Source organism: Musca autumnalis, unplaced genomic scaffold (assembly GCF_047663935.1).
Source record: "Musca autumnalis isolate F117 unplaced genomic scaffold, ASM4766393v1 scaffold_1, whole genome shotgun sequence".
NCBI lineage: Eukaryota > Metazoa > Arthropoda > Insecta > Diptera > Muscidae > Musca > Musca autumnalis.
The window spans coordinates 161,600,122-161,622,502 of NW_027411644.1; the positions used below are offsets into that span (position 1 = coordinate 161,600,122).

At 36.9% G+C, this 22,381-nt stretch overlaps 1 protein-coding gene across 2 annotated transcripts in view; it reads right to left on the minus strand.

The window, feature by feature from the left end:
* The window catches only part of LOC141388649 (protein rotatin homolog), a 70,887-nt gene extending 49,638 nt beyond the window's left edge, over positions 1-21,249 (minus strand). Inside the window, exons 1-2 of one of the 2 annotated variants that reach the window (XM_073958745.1) lie at positions 16,100-21,241; positions 12,954-14,298 (exon numbers count right to left, since the gene is read on the minus strand). In XM_073958745.1, the coding sequence (XP_073814846.1) occupies positions 13,079-14,298; positions 16,100-20,813 (5,934 nt within the window). In that variant the 5' untranslated portion in view covers positions 20,814-21,241 and the 3' untranslated portion in view covers positions 12,954-13,078. Of the gene's footprint in view, positions 1-12,953; positions 14,299-16,099 lie in introns of those variants that run through there. The other variant, XM_073958744.1, reaches the window with a different exon arrangement.
* Between the last annotated feature and the right edge of the window lie 1,132 nt (positions 21,250-22,381).

Genomic DNA, 22,381 nt, shown 5'->3' on the forward strand with positions numbered 1-22,381 from the left:
TGAAAACAAGATTTAGCTTTTTATGATGTCCATAATTAGTTTACTTTAATATACATAATTTCTAATTTAATAAATATTCTTTCTATGTTTGTATAAAAATTGTGTTAATTGTGTATACATTTTTAAAGGAAACAATAGTCGGAAAGGCCGACGAGAAAGGAAAGATGTGAAAACATAAGAGCCAAATTTTTAAATTCTGTATCTTTCGGAGGGATAGAGATATTTTGATGACTTTTTCCCCCTGCCTTACCCCTTGGCAAACAATGCCAAATTTTCTCCACTAATAAACTAGTTGTTTTTACTTTATTGTTGTGATAAACTAGTTGTTTTAAAACATTAAAACAACAACAATTCGATTAATAGGCCGTTTATATATAACAAGGTTAACCCAGTGGGTCTGGGTTTCAAATGTCATTTCCATTGTATATACTTCAAACAAATCCTCATAAAGAAGGTTAACCCTGCAAAAAACTATAATATAAACGCCGTATAAGTCAGACTATTTTGAAAAAAAAAAAAAAACAATATTTTACCCCCTGTTTATGTATTTCGAAACGAAAATGTGTGCGCAAGAAAGACACCCAAACTTTAGTTTTGGAAATATTTCCCTAGCTTTTCCTATTGAATATCCTTATTGAATTAATACCACGAGGCCAACAATCGTTGTTTTGAATTCAGATTTTATTTTAGAACTAACTCGAAAAAATATAAAAAGTATACACATAAACTTCTGACGTATAGAATACAAAACTCAAAACGTTATTGATGTAATTTAAACAAGTGAATGTTTAGTAAAGAACAACAAAGTGTTTCAAAGTATTCAACACTCCTCCTCATTCACTTTAAATTGCATTTTTGACAAAGAGTTTCATATTTCGGCTTTGGTAAAGGTTTTGTTAAAATGTCAGCAATCATTTTTTTTTTTCTGTAGGACAGTAGCTGCATGTAATGATCCCTTTCTTAACATAATCCTTTGTTAATTTATACTTGGTATCCATGTGTTTTGTTTTGAAAGAAAACTTATCATCATTCACCAAGCGAAGACAGCTTTGATTGTCATTAAAAATGTGTGTTGGTTGATTAACGGGTGACGTAGGGGATGGAAGATACCAAGGAACGGTCCTGACCGGTTTTAACATGGCAAAGCCCAGGATTTATCTTGGTCCCTCTTTCATCCCAAGTGGACACTGACCTCCCCGTGGTGTCACCTGGGGAACTGCCTTTAACACCCGTTAAAGGTAGTGAGCTAACATGTGCCGCGCGTTCACCCATAAGAACGTTAAAAACTTGGGTTTGGGCGTCGGGTTAGTAACCCTCCCCTAGAAAAAACAGCCTACTATGAAAAAACGAAAGAAAAGAAAAACAAACCCCTCTAAAGTTGACGAACCCCGCAAACGTTTTAAGGACCATGATCTGCGAATCTGCACCTGGAATGTTCGCACTCTTTATAGAGAAGGTGCAGTCTTCGCATTGGCAGACGTACTTGAAAAGTACAAGACCGATATTACTGCCATACAGGAAATACGATGGATTGGGAAAGGCGTCACAACAACACCTAAAGGTGACGCACTGTATTATAGCTGCCATGACGTAAAGCATGAGTTTGGTTGTGGATTCGTAGTTAGTCGGAGACTAAAACATCTTGTATCCAGCTTCACTCCAGTGAATGAAAGACTTGCTGCAATTCGAATAAAAGCTAAATTCTTCAACATCAGCTTTATTTGCGCTCATGCTCCCACTGAAGAAAAGGATGAACAGACCAAAGATATATTTTACGAGCGCTTAGAAGAAACATATGACAGTTGCCCTGCCCATGACATTAAAATCATTCTAGGCGATTTTAATGCCAAAATTGGAAAGGAGAATATCTTTGGCCCAACAGTCGGGAAATTCAGTCTCCACAGTGAAACATCTGACAATGGTATGAGACTGATAGACTTTGCAGCTGCAAAAAACATGGTAGTTAGCAGTACCAGATTTAATCATCTCGATATTCATAAGGGCACCTGGCTGTCTCCAGATCAGAAAACAAGAAACCAAATTGATCATGTTGTGATAGATGGAAGACATTCATCGAGCGTGTTGGATGTACGATCGTTCCGAGGCGCAAACATTGATTCGGACCACTACCTTGTTGCAGCAAAGGTACGCACCCGCTTAAACGTAGCAAACAAAGTACGAACAGACACAACACGAAAGTTAGACATCGGTAAGCTGCAATCACAACAGATAGCCACAGCATATTCCACTCAACTAGCCCAATTGCTTAATCAAAGCCCTCCTCATCCCGATAACATATCAGCGCAATGGCAAAGCATTGCCCACTCCATGCAAACAGCCGCAAAATCCATACTTGGATACCAGAGACCTCCACCAAGGAATCCATGGTATGATGAGGAGTGTCGTGCTGCCACCGAAGAGAAAAATGCGGCATATAAGGCTACTTTACAATCCGTAGCAACGCGTAGCGCACGAGAGAGATACAGGGAGAAAAGGAGAGAGGAGAAACGTCTTTTCCGCAGGAAAAAGAGAGAGATGGAAAAGCGGGAGTGTGAAAAAATCGAGATGTACAGGAGCCAGAATGAAGTCCGAAAATTCTACCAAAGAGTCAAGCATCAAACTGATGGCTTTGGTACAGGCACATCCTCCTGTAGAGACCAGCAAGGTAATTTGGTAACTGATACAGATAGTGTACTCAGGATATGGAAAGAACATTTTTCAAATCTGTTGGTATCCAATAGCAGCGAAGACGACGAAGATACCACAGTCCCAATCCCAGAAGATGGTATTGAATGTATACCGCCCAGCCAAGATGAGGTAAAGACAGCAATAAATCGGCTGAAGAATAATAAGGCAGCAGGGGCCGATGGCTTACCAGCCGAGCTGTTCAAAACCGGAGGCGACACGCTGATAAGGTGTATTCATCAGCTAGTTAGCACCATCTGGCAGGAAGAACGAGTACCCGACGATTGGAACCTGAGTATCCTGTGCCCCGTCCACAAGAAGGGAGATAAGACTGTATGCTCTAACTATAGGGGCATAAGTCTACTCCCTATTGCCTACAAGATCGTGTCAGGGATATTGTGCGAACGACTAAAGCCAATGGTCAACGAGATTATTGGACCATACCAATGCGGCTTTAGACCTGGCAAGTCCACCATTGACCAGATATTTACCCTGCGGCAAATCCTGGAGAAGACCCAAGAGATGCAGATCGACACCTACCACCTTTTTGTCGATTATAAAGCAGCCTTCGACAGTCCGCTGCGCTCAAAGGTATTCCAAGCCATGTCTGAATTTGGTATTCCCGCAAAGCTCATCCGGCTTTGTAAAATGACTTTAACTGATACGAGGTCCTCAGTTAAAATAGGAAAGAACCTCTCCGAAGAGTTTGGTACCAAAAGAGGTTTCAGACAAGGAGACAGCCTTTCGTGTGACCTCTTCAACATCCTGCTAGAAAAGGTTATACGAGAGGCAGACGTCAAAAGAAGTGGCACAATCTACACCAATAGTCACATGTTACTTGCTTATGCTGATGATATAGACATCATGGGTCGATCAGTAAAAGAAGTAACTGATACCTTTATAAAAGTCGAAGGAGAATCTGCTAAAGTGGGTCTGGCGGTAAACGGTGAGAAGACCAAGTTGATGGTGTCGACGCGCAATGCGTCCATTGAGCTCGGACCGACTGTGGAAGTTGGTTCCTATAATATTGAGGTAGTAAAAGACTTCGTCTACCTCGGCACCTCCGTCAACACAACAAACGACATCAGTTGTGAAATAAAAAGAAGAATTGTATTGGCCAACAGATGCTACTTTGGATTAAGTAAGCAGTTTAAAAACAAAGCCACATCTCGTCAAACAAAAATAACGCTCTACAAAACACTGATACTACCCGTGCTGATGTATGGCTCCGAAGCCTGGGTACTTGCGCAAGCAGACATGGCAGTGCTTGGTGTGTTTGAGAGAAAAATTCTTCGAAAGATCTATGGACCAATCTGCGTTGACGGTGAATATCGACGTCGCATGAACCACGAGCTGTATCTGCTATACAACGACATGAATATTGTTAAACGTATCGAGATGCAGCGATTGCGTTGGCTAGGCCATATCAAAAGAATGAGCGATGATGAACCCGCTAAAAAGGCGTATGAATACATGCCACATGGCGGTGCACGCAGAATTGGCAGGCCAAGGAATAGATGGCGCAAACAAGTGGATGATGAGATGACAAGGCGCGGTATTCCAGTGTGCAAAGCAACAAATAGAGAGGAATGGAGATCTCTTCTTAGTTCGGCCTATAGAACAAATGTTCTGTAATGGGCCAGCTAAGTAAGTAAGTAAGTTGGTTGATTAACTGGTCGCCCTATATCATCCAATATTTGTCTAATCCATTTAACTTCTTTAGCTGCTTCGGAAAGTGAAATATACTCTGCTTCACAAGTTGAAGATGCAACTAAAGTTTGCTTTTGACATGACCATCCAATTGTACCACCATTGTAGAAAACTATTCTTCCGCTATTTGATTTTCTATCTGTGCGTTCTTCAGCCCAATTTGCATCCGCGTATCCAATGAGACCTTGTTCTTTTTCCTGGTTACTTAGTAATAGTTTCATAGTTGCGGTTGTTTTCAAATATTTTAAAACTCTTTTGCATTGAGTCCAATCTTCTAAAGTAGGCTGAGAAACCTTTTGTGCCAATATACTTACGGCTGCCGAAATATCTGGTCTTGTGTTAACAGATATATATAAAAGATGCCCTATAAGCTTTCGGTATTTAGTATTTGTTTCTAAAAGCTTTGAATTTCCTCCTCCTTTTCCATAACTTATGTCCATTGGGGTACTTGCTGGCTTTGAGTTACTTAGACCATATTCATCCACAACTCTTTCAATATAATTCGTCTGACAAAGTTGAAAATTTCCGAATTGATCTTTCGATACCTCAATTCCTAGATAGTGCTTTATTTCGCCCATATTTGTAATAGGGAAACGACTCTGCAAGAATATGATGTTACAAGTTTGACTTGTTCATTAGTATTACACGCAATTATAATATCATCTACGTATACTAGTATGTAACAAACTTTTCCTTTTACAATTCCCGAATATAAACACAAATCATTCATACTCTGTGTAAGACCCAATTCTTTAAGGACTTCATGCAAAACCGAATTCCAAGTTCTAGCTGCTTGTTTCAACCCATATATACTTTTCTTCAGAAAACATACCAATTCCTCGTTTTCATTTTTGAACCCAGGTGGTTGTTGCATGTATATTGTTTATTTTTTTATTTTTTTTATTTTAACAATGAGATTTTCCTTTCCTGCGATAGACAGCAAAATTCTGAAGGAAGTATGAGTCACAACTGGTGCAAAAACCTCATCGTAATCAACACCGTACTTTTGGCAGAAACCTTGAGCCACTAGCCGAGCTTTGAAACGACATATGTCACCATTTTCATTTCGTTTCAATTTGTAAATCCATTTACATCCTATAGCAGATCGTCCTTCTGGAAGTGTCGCAAGTTCCCAAGTCTTATTGTTTTAGCCTGTAACCACTGTACCTTTTCTTCGCTTTCAATGGCTTCTTTATATGTTTTTGGTTCCTTAATCTCGTTGACTGACCAAATTTCATCAACAAATCTTTTTGGTGCTATACCTTTGTTGGATCTGGATGACGTTCTCATAGCCTTTTCATTTGTTTCCACATTTGATATTTCATCTATTAATCTTCTTGGCGGTATTCCTTTATTAACTCTAGATGAATTCTTTACTTCATGTCCATCTGTCTCCACATTGTGCTGTGTCACGGGCGTTTCGTAGAATGTATTGTCTGCACTTGATTTATTAATACCTTCTGGCGTTTCTGAGAGTGTACTGTTCTCACTTGAATTATTGATTGCACTTTCATTCAAGAAACTTGAATCAGATTTCTCCTCCTCAATCAATAATTGATTATTTATCTGCTTTTTATTGGAACTTAAAGAAACAGATACTTCATCGGCTTCACCCTTTACGATATCTGTAAAAATTACATCTCTACTAATAGTTACCTTATTAGTTGAGGGATTATAACATCGAAATGCCTTTGATTTACAATCATAGCCAATAAATATCATTTCAGTGGCCTTTATGTCAAGCTTTCGCCTTTTCTCGTCTGGGATATGGACATAACACTTTGAACCAAAGATATGAAAATTTTCCAAATTAGGCTTTATACCATACCACAATTCAAACGGTGTTAAATTCGTTGTTCCGGTGAAAACCCGATTCTGAATATAATTGGCCGTTGAAATCGCCTCTCCCCAGTAGGTATTCGGCAATTGTGCTTCAATTAACAGACACCTAGCCATTTCCATCAACGTTCTGTTTTTCCGTTCGGCCTTGCCATTTTGTTGAGGAGAATACGGAGCTGTAAGTTGATGTTCTATTCCTTCAGACCTCAAGAAAACTTGAAAACTTTTTCCAATATATTCGCCTCCTCTGTCTGAACGTATTTTCTTAGGAGTACGACCGAAACTTGTTCGACAAAACATCACAAAATCCTTAAACGTTTGCTCCACTTCTGACTTTCGCGATATCAGCCTTATTGCAGTAAACCCAGAATAATCATCAATAAAGGTTACTACATACCGCTTTCCAGATGGTGTGACTGTTTGCATAGGCCCACAAACATCACTGTGAATCAAATCCAAAGGAGCTGATGATTTTGTTAATGACTCTTTTGGGAATGGAAGTCTTGTTAACTTGCCCTTCACACATGTTTCACATACTTCTTTGATTCCACATTCAACCAATTTGAGATTTTCCGCTAAATTGCACTTAAACATTTTCCTTATGGCTTCTGGATTACGATGGCCTAGTTTTCGGTGCCATTGGTGTATACAATGCTCATTATGCTGCAATACCGCATTCACCATGTCTGGTTGACGCAAAATATACATATCGCCATCAATATCTGCTAATCCGATATTTGTAACTCCAACATTGATACAACACTTATTTTTCTTAAAAAATATTTCATACCCGTCCTTTGTAAGTTGTCTTACGGAAAGTATGTTACCAACCAGCGACGGAGCATAGAGCACTTCTTTGACCTTAAATGTATGTTCATTGCCAAATTCATTTATTGCCTTTATTTCACCTGATCCAATGCCTTTAATAGACACACAATCACCATTTGCCAACTCAATTGAACTCTTGTAATTTTCATCCAAATTTTTAAAGAAATTCTTGTCGCTTACAGCATGGCGAGTTGCTCCTGAATCCACCAACCATGTAAATTTCTTGTTCTTACCAAATTTAAATAAAAATTCATCCGGCATATTTTCGGTATTTCCTATTTCTTCAACTGTATTGATCTTGTTTCCATTCTTGGCACTGCCTTGCTTATTCTTCCAGCTTTTGTATTTCATGCAGTTTTTCTTCTGATGACCAGGTTTCTTGCAGAAATAGCACACAGTTTCTGTTTTAGATGTTGCCTTCATAACTACATCATTTCCACAATTACCAGAATGTACACGCCTTTCGTATTCTGCAATCACTCTCTGCTGCACAAAAGCAAATGTGACTTCTTCCTCCTTACGAGATTCCAACGAAGTTATGAGGGTATAATAACCTTCGGGTAAACTACTCAGAAGCATTGCCGCGCTCCATTTATCGGACAAAGCTTCCTCACCGACATCTCTCAATTTCGTAAAAAGGTCATTCATTGCATTTATATGGGCAACAGCATCGCCCCCTTCTTCAAGCTTTAAACTGCAAATAGATCTCATTAGGTAAACCTTATTAGTGAGCGTGTTTCTTTCATGATATTCTTTGAGGGCGTTCCATGTATCCTTGGCAGTCTTCATATTCCGTATATGTCCTAATTGGTCATCCATGACAAGCAAACCTATGGTTCCCCTTGCTTCATCATCCTTGGCGTCCCATTCATCAAGCTGAGTCTGGTTGCTGATTTCATTATTTTGTCCGCGCTTTGGTTCCGGACGAGATCCTTCGATAACCAGCTTCCATAAATTATGCTTACGTAGGAGAAGCTCCATTTTAAATTTCCAATTAGCGTAGTTGTCATTATTCAGCTTTGAAAATGTTGGTTTAGCGTCCGCCATGTTGAGTTTCTATCCTTGAATATCCTTTCTGTTTGAAAATCCTTATAAAAGTCTTGAAAATCCTTATGAATATTTTGAAAATCCTTAGGAATATTCTTGAAAGTTCTTGAATTATAAATTCCTTTGGAAAATTGATTCCTTATTGTTTCCTTTAATATTCTTTAACTGATTCCGTATAGTATCTTTTTTATCCTTTTCGATATCCTTAAACGTGGAATATTTTCAAAATAGGCCCATAACCTATTGAATATCCTTATTGAATTAATACCACGAGGCCAACAATCGTTGTTTTGAATTCAGATTTTATTTTAGAACTAACTCGAAAAAATATAAAAAGTATACACATAAACTTCTGACGTATAGAATACAAAACTCAAAACGTTATTGATGTAATTTAAACAAGTGAATGTTTAGTAAAGAACAACAAAGTGTTTCAAAGTATTCAACATTTCCTTCAAAACAGAAAACAAATTTGAAAAACACACTCAAATTTGATAGTTTTTCTTACGCATTCATTTTTTTATCGACATACATAAACTGGCCCTTAATAACTTGTTATGCTCTCCTTTAATAAAAGTTCCACTAAAATCGGCCTAATTGCTGCTGAAGAATTTAGGGCAACAGTTTAACTTATGAAAATTTATTAATGACCTGTTTCGCTAAGGCGATAGGAATTAAAACTCGTTCGAACTACGACCAAACTCCTGTTATTGTAAAAAAATAATTTGAAAACACAAATGAGTCAAAAATTTTTGAACAAACAAAAAGTTTGTTAGAAGTTCGAACGAATTTGGATTCGAATCGTCCTAGTGAAACAGGCCACAAATGTTTCATTATAATTTGGATTCTATTGAACAACTATACACGTACTCACCTTTTTGAAATGTGAGGCGGAGAACACAGTATAGGTTGCCTAGCCCACTCGCCTAATTTTTATATAAATAAGGGCCCTGGACTAGGTCTATGTCAATACATATGAGTCCGAGAGGGCTTGCAGGAGTTCGGAAACAGCAGCTTTGCAATGATGCAAATTTATTTGCACAACGCTAACCTCTTTCACCAGTAGCTTCGTATAACCTATCTATTTAGAAGTTTGGCACCTCTTCGACTTTCTTCCCCAGTCTGATCGGGTTACCTTATTAGAGCTCTAGAATTATCAATTACACAATTGGTGATTTCAGACATCTAGAGGGTTATCTTATGGGTGTTTTGCACTATATGTTATTGTACATATGTATTTGTGGTCACTTTGCGTATACATTTTGTACGTAAAAAGTGACAACTCATATGTAAAAAAGCATAGTGTGTAAAGTACCCATTACAAAACTCCCAATCGCACCATCATACGTCTCGATAATGTCATACGCTGCTAACTGTTTCATTACAGCAACGGTGTTACCTCTACATTTGCTGTATTCCAGACCAATTTGTCCACATATAGACGAGACCCTATTGATGATGTGGTCGATTTTCTCATTTTCTGCGGAATCCCACTGCATGAGAAGGCGAAGGTAAAACAATTCTGATCACTAACTTCGCCAATATATTCGTGATCATATTCGATGACATGTTTTAGTCGTTCTTCTATGCCACAGTTATCGGTGATATGCGGAAGCAAGGACTTTAATTCCCTAGCTCGCACCGATTGGATGCGGATAAAGAAATTTTGTTCACATCTTATAGGAGAGTAAACGGTCTAGGGTCAGTGAGCCCTACAGAGGGGTGTCAGGAAGAAAACAACTGAAGTATAGAGCTTTTTAAAATTACAAGCGGGAGCGTTTTTCCAGAACATATCTGTTGTAATAAGTACTGAAATATCCGAAATAATGTTTAACCCTCCGTTGGACACCTGGGTCTGGGCAGACGCTTTTGTATTCAGTCAAAAAGGTCTGGCCAGACCCAGGTTTATACGCGAACACGTCTGAACTTGTTGTTAAGCCTAAGTGTTTGAACTTTTGTGGGAAGAAGTGGACCGATCTACATAATTTTCACATGTAATTCGAAGAATTTCAGTTGTAATTTCATTTATAATTCGAAACATTTAATTAATTGAGCTATCATGACCTAAGGATTTTGTATAGAAAAAGTGATATCTAGCTAAGTCCAGACACATCCAACCAATATGATTACGATCTTTTCGCTGGTGGATTAATTCAGCTCATCAGGCATATTAGATGTGGTGCTAGACAAAGACTGAGTTTGAAAACTTGTATATATACTAAACTTATTGCAAATTTGAACTTGATGGTTTTGGTTCAAACCTTGTAGCATTCAATTGCTAATATTTCTTTGTAAAGTGAAGTTTAAAAGCTCCTCTCACTTCGTTTTGACATTTTTTTTTTAGTAAGCTGTCCTTGCGACTTCCTTAACGGCGGTACAATTTTTTAATATATTTACTAAACTTATTACAAATTTGCAGTTGTGAAGTATTTTTGAAGCCTATTTACTATCAAGTCAGCCTAGTGTCTCTGGTCTTCCTAGTACCCTTCTTCAATACACACACACATATACAAATCGAAGGTGTTTTTCCTTCATGAATTGTAATGCCTTCCAGTTCGGATTTTTTGATAGATTGAACGCTAAGACGTCGGCAACATTGTCTATTTGCTGGAGAGGTCCCAGGTTCAAGCCTCAGCCAGGGCAGCCGAGCTCGTGCTATGAATTTTTATTTAATTGTTTTCTTATTAGGACGAAGGTCATTTATTTGTGAGAGTTTTATTTAATTTAATTAATTGAGCTATCATGACCTAAAGAGTTTGTAGTGACAAAGTAATTCAGCTCATCAGACATATTAGATGTGGTACACCACATCTGGCTCAATTGCGCTCGGGATATTGCAGTCGCCTAAATTCCTATTGGGCGGGGTTCGATCGCAACGTGCAAGACCAGTATGCGGCATGGGCCCGCACGATACAAATCACCTATTCAACTGCCCCGCCAAGCCTACTCTTCTGACTCCAGTGGATCTGTGGTTACATCCCATCGAAGTAGCCAACAGCCTGGAACTGGAGATAGACCCAGAGCCAGATTGAACAGGAGAACGAACATACAAACATAATAAAACACTGTTACAACAACAACAACAACATTAGATGTGGTGCTAGACAAAGGCTGAGTTTGAAAACTTGTATATTTATATTTTATTTTTAATTCGAAAAACAAAAAAAGGTATAAAACCAATGCAACCAACAATTTTTAAAATCGAATTACAAATGGAATAAATCGAATTTAAAATGAAAAAGATCAAATTACAAATGGAAAAAATCGAATTACCAATGGAATATTTCGAACTATAAGTGGAAAAATTCGAATGAAAAATGAAATAATTTTAAATGAAATAACTCGAATTTCAGGCGACTGCTATAGATGGTGGTCGACGGTTTTTACAGCTTTAGAGTAATTATCTCAGTCAGTATAGGTTTATCCCCGTTAAAAATTATATTGTCGTAATATGCGGACTATCTGCAGTAAAAATTTGAAAACGATCCTCGGAATTTCACTTAGCTACGCAGTTGCGAAAAATTTATGAGAGGTACCGGATCTAAATGTGAAAGAAATATTACGATGCCCAAAGTTTGAACCAATATGTGTGTTCGTTTACTCAAAATTTGTACAAATTGTTACTGGATGCTGTTCGTTTACTCTTCAGTACAATACAATAGAACTTAGTCGTTTGCAAGAAGTTACTGGACTTGTACAAATTTGTACAAATTATTGAGTAAACGAACACACCTAATGTCAATCACTCCTTTAGATTATTACCGTGCCCAGCAGGCACACCAGGCACTTTAGTTGTTGTTGTTGTAACAGTGTTTTTGTTATGTTTATTTGTTCGTTCCTCTGTTCAATCTGGCTCTGGGTCATGTGTACATGTTCGGCACTTTAGTTGTTCGCCGTTGTTCGTCAAGATGCATGGACTTGTTCACGAAAACTTTCCGTAAAAATTTGGAAACGATACACGAACTTTGTCAGGGAGGTGCAAGAATATGTTTTCCAAAATAGGCCTTCTACGATTTGCAAGGATACGGCCAAGCCGGATACTCAATTCTTTAGTTACAATTATGTCAAGAAGCATGGACTTGCCCACAAAAAACATTGCATCGCTGTAAACAGGACCACAAGGAGTACTTTCGGTAAAAATTTGCAAACGGTCGTCGAACTTTGTGAAAGAGGTACACGAAGATGTTTTCCAAAATAGACCTTCTTGGAACTTCATGATAAGCATATTATCTTCAAGAAAAAGGAAAATACAGTCGGACCTCGATTATCCGTAATGGTCGGGACCGGAGGCATTACGGATAATCGATTTTCCCGGATAATGGAGGCAATGCTTTTATGCAGTTTTTGAACATATTTTTAAGTAAAAATGACATAATATTGTACAATAATATGAAAATCTGCAATTTTTATTAAATTTGTTACGGTAATCCACAAAATTTTAGAAGGATACATAATATCATCATCATCAGATTCATCTGAATTGACTATGTCCCATGGTTTTTGTGATACCATAAATATACAAATTGTGTAATACGGGAGAATTTCCAGTTTTCGTTTGTTTACCTTTTCTTTGCATTATCAGATTAATTGAAAAGTGTGTTTTTACTCCCGGGAAATGAAGTTTATAACGAAAAATAGAAGAAATGGAAAAAAGTCCAACATTTCTTTTCTATCACGGATAATGGAGGTTCCCGGATAATCGATTCACGGATAATCGAGGTTTAACTGTAGAATGGAACCATTTTTTCTTTTGATGCCTTATTAAATCACAAAAGAAGTTTAGAAAATAGAAAATCTAATTGAACCATTTCCTTCAGTTGCCTTATTAAATCACAAAAGAAAACTTTTAAGAATTACTTGTTTTATTTAATAAAAATCTTAGATATGTCTAACAATAAATATGTATGTATGTAGTAATGTATAATGTATAATTTCATTTACAACAATTTTTGTATATAGTCTTTTTGTTTTAATTTTCAAACATTTTAAAAATAATATCCAAAACTTTTAACAATTCTTTTCCATATTCAATTTGTTCATTGTTCTCCAACAATAGGCATTTGAGGGAATCCCTTAAAAGCCTCAGTTGTTTTGACAGTTTTGTACCACGTATCATAGCCACAAATTTTACACCACCACTAATAAGTTTCCAAAGGGCAACACATACTGCAAGTTGCTCTTCGACAGATGATTTTGGAGATACAGACTGAGAAATTATTTCATGGGCTGTATATATAAAATCTGATGAATTTAGAAGTGTTATGCGATTGCTATTCAAGAAGCTCATATTTCGCAAAATCCTCAACGATAGTAAACGGGTTTCGCCTTTAGCACGATTTATAACTGAGCATAAAGCATTTAAATGATGAGTTTGGGCACCTTCATCATAGCGTGATAATATTTCCCAAAATGAAAGCCAAGCATTTACAATGTCAGGTTTCAGACGTGCAGCCTTGTTATTAAAGGGGTATAGATTGTCGAAAATGTCTGTTACACGAGCTTTCATCAAAACATTTCGACCTTCAACTGAACTACAGCAATTCATCAATACCCTTAAGCCAGATGAAATTACTGGAAAACTATCTGTATTGGAGGTTTTAATTTTCATTGTATCGGCAAGAATAAGTTTTGTAGTCAATTGTAAAACCGAATGTGGAAACGATGTGTTGTTGATAGTTGAAAACCGTTTACACATCACCAAGGAGCGTTCACAGAAAAATGCAGCAAGTTGTAAAAGTGTTAGCTTCAATTCAGTCGAATGTACCATCCATGGCCATATTTGTATAATAATTTTACTATATTCCAGAGCTAAGACGTCATCACGTATAACCATGGTGGGTGATGAATGCCAGTTAAGTAGTAATTTTAATAACAATTGAAGATTTTTAATCACCGCCATTTTCTTATTTTCTCCATGGCGTTTAACAAACGTTGTACAGGGAGTTGTGGAGTACTCTTCGAAGAAGGTTTTAAAAATACTTACTATTTGTTCGTTCAATTTAAGATTTTGTGCAGTTTCTTGAGAATTGGGTGATACTTTTAGTAATAGAGATAAGGATTCCACAACTTGTTGTTGAGATTCAGTAGGCGCAGCAACAAATTTGCACACTTTTAATGGATACAAATGGGTAAATAGGCGTATTAGGAATATACACAAGTGTTCCGATATAGTTGTGGTTTCTTTTTTGTCTAAAAAAGATATAAAAGTATATTTAGTTTTGGAGTTACATGTTTAATGGACATAATAAGGAAATAATTACAAATTGAAGAATTCTATTGGGGATTTTTTATTTCGCCTATACATATTTAGATATACATATCTTCGGGGTCATACTTAGGTCTTCCATACATTTTGAGATAAATGTGTCCTAAAAGGATTTCAACTATGCTATTAAAGTATTTAGTGGGAAAAACATAATAAAACGAAAATTTTCTTATGTTTTGTAGGGGTGTCAGGCGAGCATATACCGACTGAAGTATTACGGAGGCCTCGATGACAGCTGGGACTAACGAACTTTGGATTTAGCTGTCATGTACGACATTTTCTCCCCCAGTAACTATTTTTCATTCTTCTTTACAACACAACCGCCAACGCGAATGTTGTTCCATAGGAAACATTTACGGATCAGGCTCTGAACGAAGAGGTCAAAAACGCCCAAACATGGTTACAATTGAATCTAAAAACAGAGTCCACCATTGTGGAGGTGAATGACGGTGGAAATTTGAACTCTACTTCACCCACGGCCACAAACGTACATCAAGGTGAACAATCAACAAATTATCTACCGAAATTCTTAAGAGCAACAAGAAGCTGTTAGAATAGTGGGCTTTGCAACGTCATCTGTTGTGTGTTAGAAGGTTCCAATCCATGGGGAATGTCCATACTTAAAATACAAATGTCCTTGTTAAGTGCTTCTCCTCCGATAAAGTTTATAAATCTATGTTGTTTTAACTCAACTTTTTATACCTTCCACCATGAACTAATTATTTCTATAATTTCTTGTGGGAAAGTTTCTTGACCACTGTGAACCCTAAATTCCTAATTGCAGTCAACTTAGAACGAAAATATAGATAAACGCTTTATGAGGGCCATATCAAAACCTTGGTAAAGCAGTTGTTTAACCAAATTGCAAACAATTTGAGCCAGCCTGTTCATCCAAATCATGAGCTATAGCTCTAAAGGATGTATCTCATAAATAAATAGACGTTATCCCAGGCGAAAAAAACTCCAAGAGATACATCTGACGTAGTTGGTCATTCTAGAACGACAGCCCCACACGTCAGTTATCGACGAACCTGATAATCACTGTCTGCTGATAGATAGTGTGGATGAAAGTAAAACGTCTTTCGGCAGAGTCGAAAGTCCAAGTCGTTAGCTGTCCAGATGAAGAAAAGAGCCCCATGAGAGAGACGCACTAGCAACTGTCGATTATACAATCCAGAACTGTGATTTCAGCCACGGAACCAGTATTAAATGTGACCAAGCCGAGGTTCGTATACTGCTGGGAGTTTTTTTTTCCGATTTCACCGACGGAGATTAGTCCCAAAATCAATTTGACATGAAACTCAAAAGCCGGACACCAGTGATTATGTTTAGATGTGACAAATTGAATAAAATTCTGAAAAAAACGACATCAATGGAACAAATCAGCAACTCTTCGCAGTTTTTATGATTACCCATAACTTCTAAATTTCAACGAATATATGGCTAAAACATCCCTGATTAATGCTTTGAAATATCAAATAAAAATTTTTGCACCAGTTCTAGGCAGTAGCTACCAAACATAAAGTTGAGTTTTTTTCGAAACGGACAAATGGCGTATGGAATACTTAAGCTGGACCGCGACTACATATTTTTTATTATGAGACACATTTTGTGTGTATAGACCCTATAGACCGACCCTCTTTATGTGCGGAATAGTTTGTTTTAGATGATCTAGAACTTAAGAAAAAGGTAGGTTCTACAGAAATGCCAATAAATAATATTTACCTTCCACGCTTTCCTTTTCGACGTTTTTATTTTTCTTCTTCCCATTGCTGTTGTTGATATGTTGATTTTCCTTGTTTTCACATTCCAAATCAATAATTTTGTTGTCCTTTTGTTCTTCTTCGATATTTGACCCATTTATTAATAATAACACATTACACGACAGCTCACCACCAACCTCAGGTTGGGCTTTAATACATAGCAGACTTATTACGGATAGCAAGCATCGTTGAAACATACTGCCCAGACGACTAGTAGAGAGTGCCAGCTTGTAAAGTTTGACAATATCTAAACTGTATTCCACCATTTTTGTGGTAAGATGTTCCAAAGCATTGGGATCTTTAAATAGGACCATTAACAATTGTAACATATCTACAATTTTAAACGGTTCGTGAGTACATGGTACAATGGTAAAGATAATTTTGCATAGGTTATCAAGCCAAACAGGATCTCGACAAATTGTGCGCTGCAGAAAGATGTAGTTGTCGGCATAACACATGGCATAGAGGCGACAAATTAATGCAATCATTGTAATATAATCGCTTAAATTTTCTGATATTGACGGTGCGGGGAGCTTGAAAATCTCATATAGTTTAAACATAAAAGATCGTGTACAAATTTCGTTGAGAAATCCTGATGAAAGCAAGGACATTTCAATGCAAATACGTGTATAGCATGCAATAAGACCACAGGTTGTAATCTGTTGGGTGTTGGAAGGTTCCAATCCATGGGGAATGTCCATACTTAAAATGCAAATTTCCTTGTTAAGTGCTTCTCCTCCAATAAAGTTTATAAATCGATGTTGCTCCAATATTTGTTCCAAATCCTCAACATCCTTTCGTTGACGTATGAGATTAGCAAACAATTGGCCAGCCAATTGTCTAACGTGTGTTATTTCTTTGACATCCAATAGGGTGCTCAAACAACATGCCATAAAACCACCTGGTAAATATGAAAGTTCATTCAACAACATATCTGATCCAGAACAATCCGAACTCTTTTGTTCTTTGTCAGCTTCGGGTTGTATTGCAATTGTTTCGGATACCAGATACAATATGCTCCAAGCTAATACTCGTACTTTTCCATCAATGTGAGCACATAAACCACCCATATATTTCACCACCCCCGATGTCAGGCGAAAATTTCCTGTTGGGTCTGCCATTTGATTAGAAAGATTTAAAATGGATTTCAAGCAATCACGATGCCATTGAGAACCCGTTTGCGTAAATGATTTTAGAGCCAGCGACAGTTGTACAAAACGTCGACAATAATAAAATAATAACTTGTCCGGCATATCCAGATGACATGAACTGAGGGCCAATAACAAAGACAATAAACAGCGCACTCGTTGTAAATCTCGCACTTCGAATAGCTTGAGCGTGCGTTCCATAAACAAATCGAAGAGATTGCTAAAAAATGCACTACTTTCGGCTGCAGATAGAGTGGTTTCAAAAACCTCTCTATGATCTCTGATCAGATGTTCCAAAACTTTAGAAATTTTATAGTAAATTCCAAGCTCAATCTCTTGTTGTTGGGTGAGCATAGTTATAAATGCATGCCGCACATCTTTATGTAAAACTTTTATGAATTCAGCAGCTATGTGATCTAAAGGAATTTTAAGGCAAGTTAGCAAAACATCAACTAAATACTGGTAGAGTTCCAAATCACTGTTATTGCTTGGTTGCAATTGCATGTACTTGTTTAGCATGGAGCTGAGTGCTTGACATGATTCCGCATCTACTTGGAAAGTGTGAGCAAGTCTTGGTATAAGTAATTGCTGGCTTAACATGGAACAGGCATGTATTAGAGATCTGTGATCAGTTGCATTGGTGGCAGCCCTAATGAGTCTTTGCAGTGATACTCCAGGTTGTGTTGCGCGTATTAGTTTCAAGTCTTGATTTTTTAGTTTCAAGTCTTCGTTTATATCTAAATATGCCTGTTTGGCCATAGATTTGGGATGAACACGGGGCAAACCATCGCAAGACACATCGGCTATAACAAAACGCCAATATTGTTTTTCTTCCTGGGCACTGGCAAAAATTGCTGCAATATTCTGTAAATCCGTTTCATTGTCATCAGCAGTGGCAAGTGCAGAGCGCAAATATATGTCGATGGGCATGTGTATGTTACCTAAGATCAATGGGCCTTCTATGCTTCTCTCGGTGGCAACCAATTGATGGGAAAACAATAATTGAAATAGACACATTGTGGCATCTTGTCTTACCTGTATGTCATGATGAAACATAAACAGAGCACGAAGAAGGAGTACATATATATTCGGTGTATCAGCGATTTCACATCTCACCGAGGAATCATAGAATAAAATCTTATTGAGAATACTTATGCATGGTATGGCAGTGTCGGGATAATCAATACACGATTCATTTTGCAAAGCATTCTCCAATGCTTGTAATATAAGGAAGGATGCTCCAGCACTGCACAGTTCGCCGGTTACATGCCAATTAGAACACAAGACATTGATTTGCATTAAGGTGGTTTTACGTATCAGTGGTTCGACATCTGGTGAGTCCAATAATAGGAAAAGATTATTTAAAGTTGCAACGGCATCTGGACGCAAGGGTGAAATGTCATTGAATATATGGCGATATTCTCGTGGAGCCGTCAACATGCAAATATCATTGGGCAATGTATCACTTATGTGCATAAGATTGGGCATATACTTATCGCTGCCGTTCAATGCATTAAGACTATATAAAAGTCTAGTTAAGGCTTCTGAACGTCTTTCGGTGTTGTTGTGAAACAGAAAGGCAATATTACCCTGTAAAACACTAACATAGGGCAAACGTCTAGAATCAGGATCATAGAGTTTAAGCAACAAATCAAGCATTTTCTTTGAAAAGGTGCAACAGCCCAGGAGTGGTAGTATGGGAACTAAAGTCGGAAGAAATGTACTCCATTTTGATCCAAACAATGATTGTGATTGCAGCAATAGTTCCAAGATTTTAAAACAACTGCTTTGGATTTTCTCTTCTGCACTTTCAAAGCCATTATGCAATAAATACAACAACAAATGTGTATTTAGGGGAAAGCCAACGATACCGGCAGCCAATAAAGAGGAATTATCACATTCTTTCGTGTATCTTTCACCATTCATTAAACAACCAATGTGACGTTTGAACGCGGTTGTTAGCTTCTCATAAAGATACATTTTCAAGGGCATAAAAGATATGTTAAGTAATTTGATGAGAAGCTGGTTTGCTTTCGATTTGAGTTCTTCATTATTTACGTACTGGGGTATAGCATCAATTATGCTCTTAAATAGAGTATCCAGTAATTGTTTAGATTGTAGCTTATCCAGCATCAAAATTATGTTGCAACCATTTTTTATAAGATCCATACTTGTCATCGTTGATGTTGATTCAGCTTTCAATATGTCGATAGCTTGTCGTAAGGACGTTTCATACTTGTCCAAAAGCTGATATTTTTGATTTAAAGTTCTTTCATTTTTCCACAAGAGTTCACGCAGTTTTTGATAACGTTCTTTATATAAGCATTTTAAGGAATAATCCCTTAAAATTGGTTCATATATCTCTATCGATTTTAGGGGCTTAATTTGGCCATTAACATCGGCCACATCTTGCAGAAGAAATAATAACTGCATTTGTTGTAAACGAGGACGGGTGCACTGTTCTGTCTCCGCATATTGCAAACAAAGTTTTCTCAATATTCTGGCAAGTTTCCTTAAAGGTTCTTCAACAATTTGCTGCTTTATAATTACATGCAACTTCAATAATTTGAACATAATTTCCCATATCATAATCGAATCATTACCACATTCTTCCCAATGGCCAATACAAGAGTCCAAGAGCTGGGCTAATGCTTTCTCCACCTTTAATTGTGATGGTTTTGTTACTTCATTATCCTCCAGTGAGGTTGTGGCATAAGGGAAATTTAAGGATTTTCTTCTATATCTCAGACGCAATTCCAACACATTAAGAAATTCGTACAAGGTTGATGCTGTCACTTCGCTTGAGTTTTCCATTTTTTGTGGTTTATTAAATACATCTAATAAATAACGAAATATATGCGGTGCCTGCAGAATATACTCAGCAGGATAATCTCTCATTGTTAATTGTAAATGTTGCAAGGCATGCTGTAATTCCATTTCTGTTGCTGCAGGATTTTTTAATATATCTGTCATTAACTTGAGGGATGTGTAGTCACTTGTACTTGGACTACTCCAAGGAACTTCGTAGTCTTCAAGGTTATAAATCTCTTCATCTTCCCCATTGCCCTCAGGCTGTATGTTTAGGCGATTTGTTGCCTTTGTTAAATCATCCCAGTCATCGGTCTGCTTTTTTGACAATTCAATCCGCTCACAGGACTTTAGAAAATCTAAAAGTTCCTGCACAACTTGCAACGCTTCATTTTGTTGTAATAACAATATTTTTATTTTTCCACACTCTTTCCTCAATCTTTCTGCTCCCATTTTTTGGATAATCTTTTCTCCATAGATTTCCGACTGCAACAGTGATTTTAATAGCTTTAGAACTTTTAACGGTGTTCGAATAGGAGAAAAACCAAACCATCGTATCAATTGTTTACACAATTCCACCAACTTGACATCCACTTTTTCATTGAGTTCAAGCGCGCGTTCCAGTTTACCAGCTATATGATCCAAAGCCCGCAAGCGAATTTCCAACGACTCATGGGTAAGTTTTTGCAATGTACTTCTACTGATTTGTATCATAGACATGATTGGAAGAATTCTGAAACTTCAGTAGACAGCTTTTCATTTATTATATGTGTTTTAATTAATAATGAAAGGCACAGTTTTAAATGAAAGTTAAAAAATAAATATACGCGCTTTGAATGTTTTTACGAACAAACAAATTAAAAACGTTCCAAGGTTCGAACTATGGACGGACAAACACGTCGATAAAAATGAGCACAAAGCAAATTTGCAGTTGTTTACGAATATGAGGGTGTAGTAAAGCGGTCAAAATAAACAGTTCAAAAGCGCTATTTATTGAAATGTACTATCGGAACTCCTTTCTTGTGTTGCGTTCGCTAATTAGAGCTGATATTAACGATTGATATTACCGTTAATTTGTCAATACCGTTATGCCATGTTCATACCAGCATTTGAATCACGTCGTTCGTTCTCATAATTACGTACACGAATTAACTCGTTCATACATGGTAGAACAAATATAAGGTAAAGTAAATTCTACAACAAATACAACTCGGACAACAACCACAAAGGAATTTGTTTTTGTTTGTAACGTTACTGCCAGTTGTATTTGTAAACAAAACAAGGAAATGTCTATAAATTATTAGAATTTAAAAAACTAATAATTTTTCACATTTGGTTGAATATTTTGGAAACTTGAATGAAAATTCGTTACATTTTCAATTTTTATGTTTCCACATCATTCCACTAAATGCATAAATTCTCGCAGAGAGTAGAATTCTTGCAGAAAAGTTTGGGGTCGCTAGAAATTCATAGAAAAAGGAGAAGCTGTTTCAATGTTTTGTTTTAGAAATCAAAGAAGCACATGTTTATTAGGGCTTTATTTTTTTAAATTTTAACAAAATACCTCACATATTAACAAACGTTTTATCGCCTCTACAAGCGGGGATTTACTGCGCGCCTTATCGTTCGAACTTGGAGGAGGTTACATATCATTGATATGAAGAAGTCTTTCTGGGAAATGGTTTTTTCCGAATGATATATTTTTTTTTCTCAAAAAATATATGTCCCTAATGTACATCGAAATAGAAATACATGTATAAAATGTCATATGAAATTTGACACTAACGTTAGAACCCAGTTCAATCAGCTGTGTATTGCTGCTACCTTTTCTTATAGCTGGTTTACATTACGAAATCGAGTCGATTTCAAACTGTCAATTTATACCCCGGTTACACTATTGAAGGTTAACCCACTGGGTTTAATAGATCCAGTGGGTTAATCTTTGCTGGTAACACTTAGCTTTTCGAGGATATAAACTGCCAGCTGATGTTTGTTTACGTATACATACAAAATAAATAATAAAGTCGTGTTTTACACTTTTACAATTTTTCGTATGAGATATCGTCCCCTCTTTGCTCATATTGGTATATTTTACACACAGGGATACATTTTTGTATCATGGTATCAAGCGTACTTTTTGTTAAAAAAGTGTCTAATGTAAAAAAATAAATAATTTTATGATTTTCAAATAACTTTAGATTTATTAACTCCATAAAATCTCATGCGACCAATCGTAAACGTGTAAAACACGACTAACTCTGTTGCAAAAACAGTTGCAACTTTTGGTA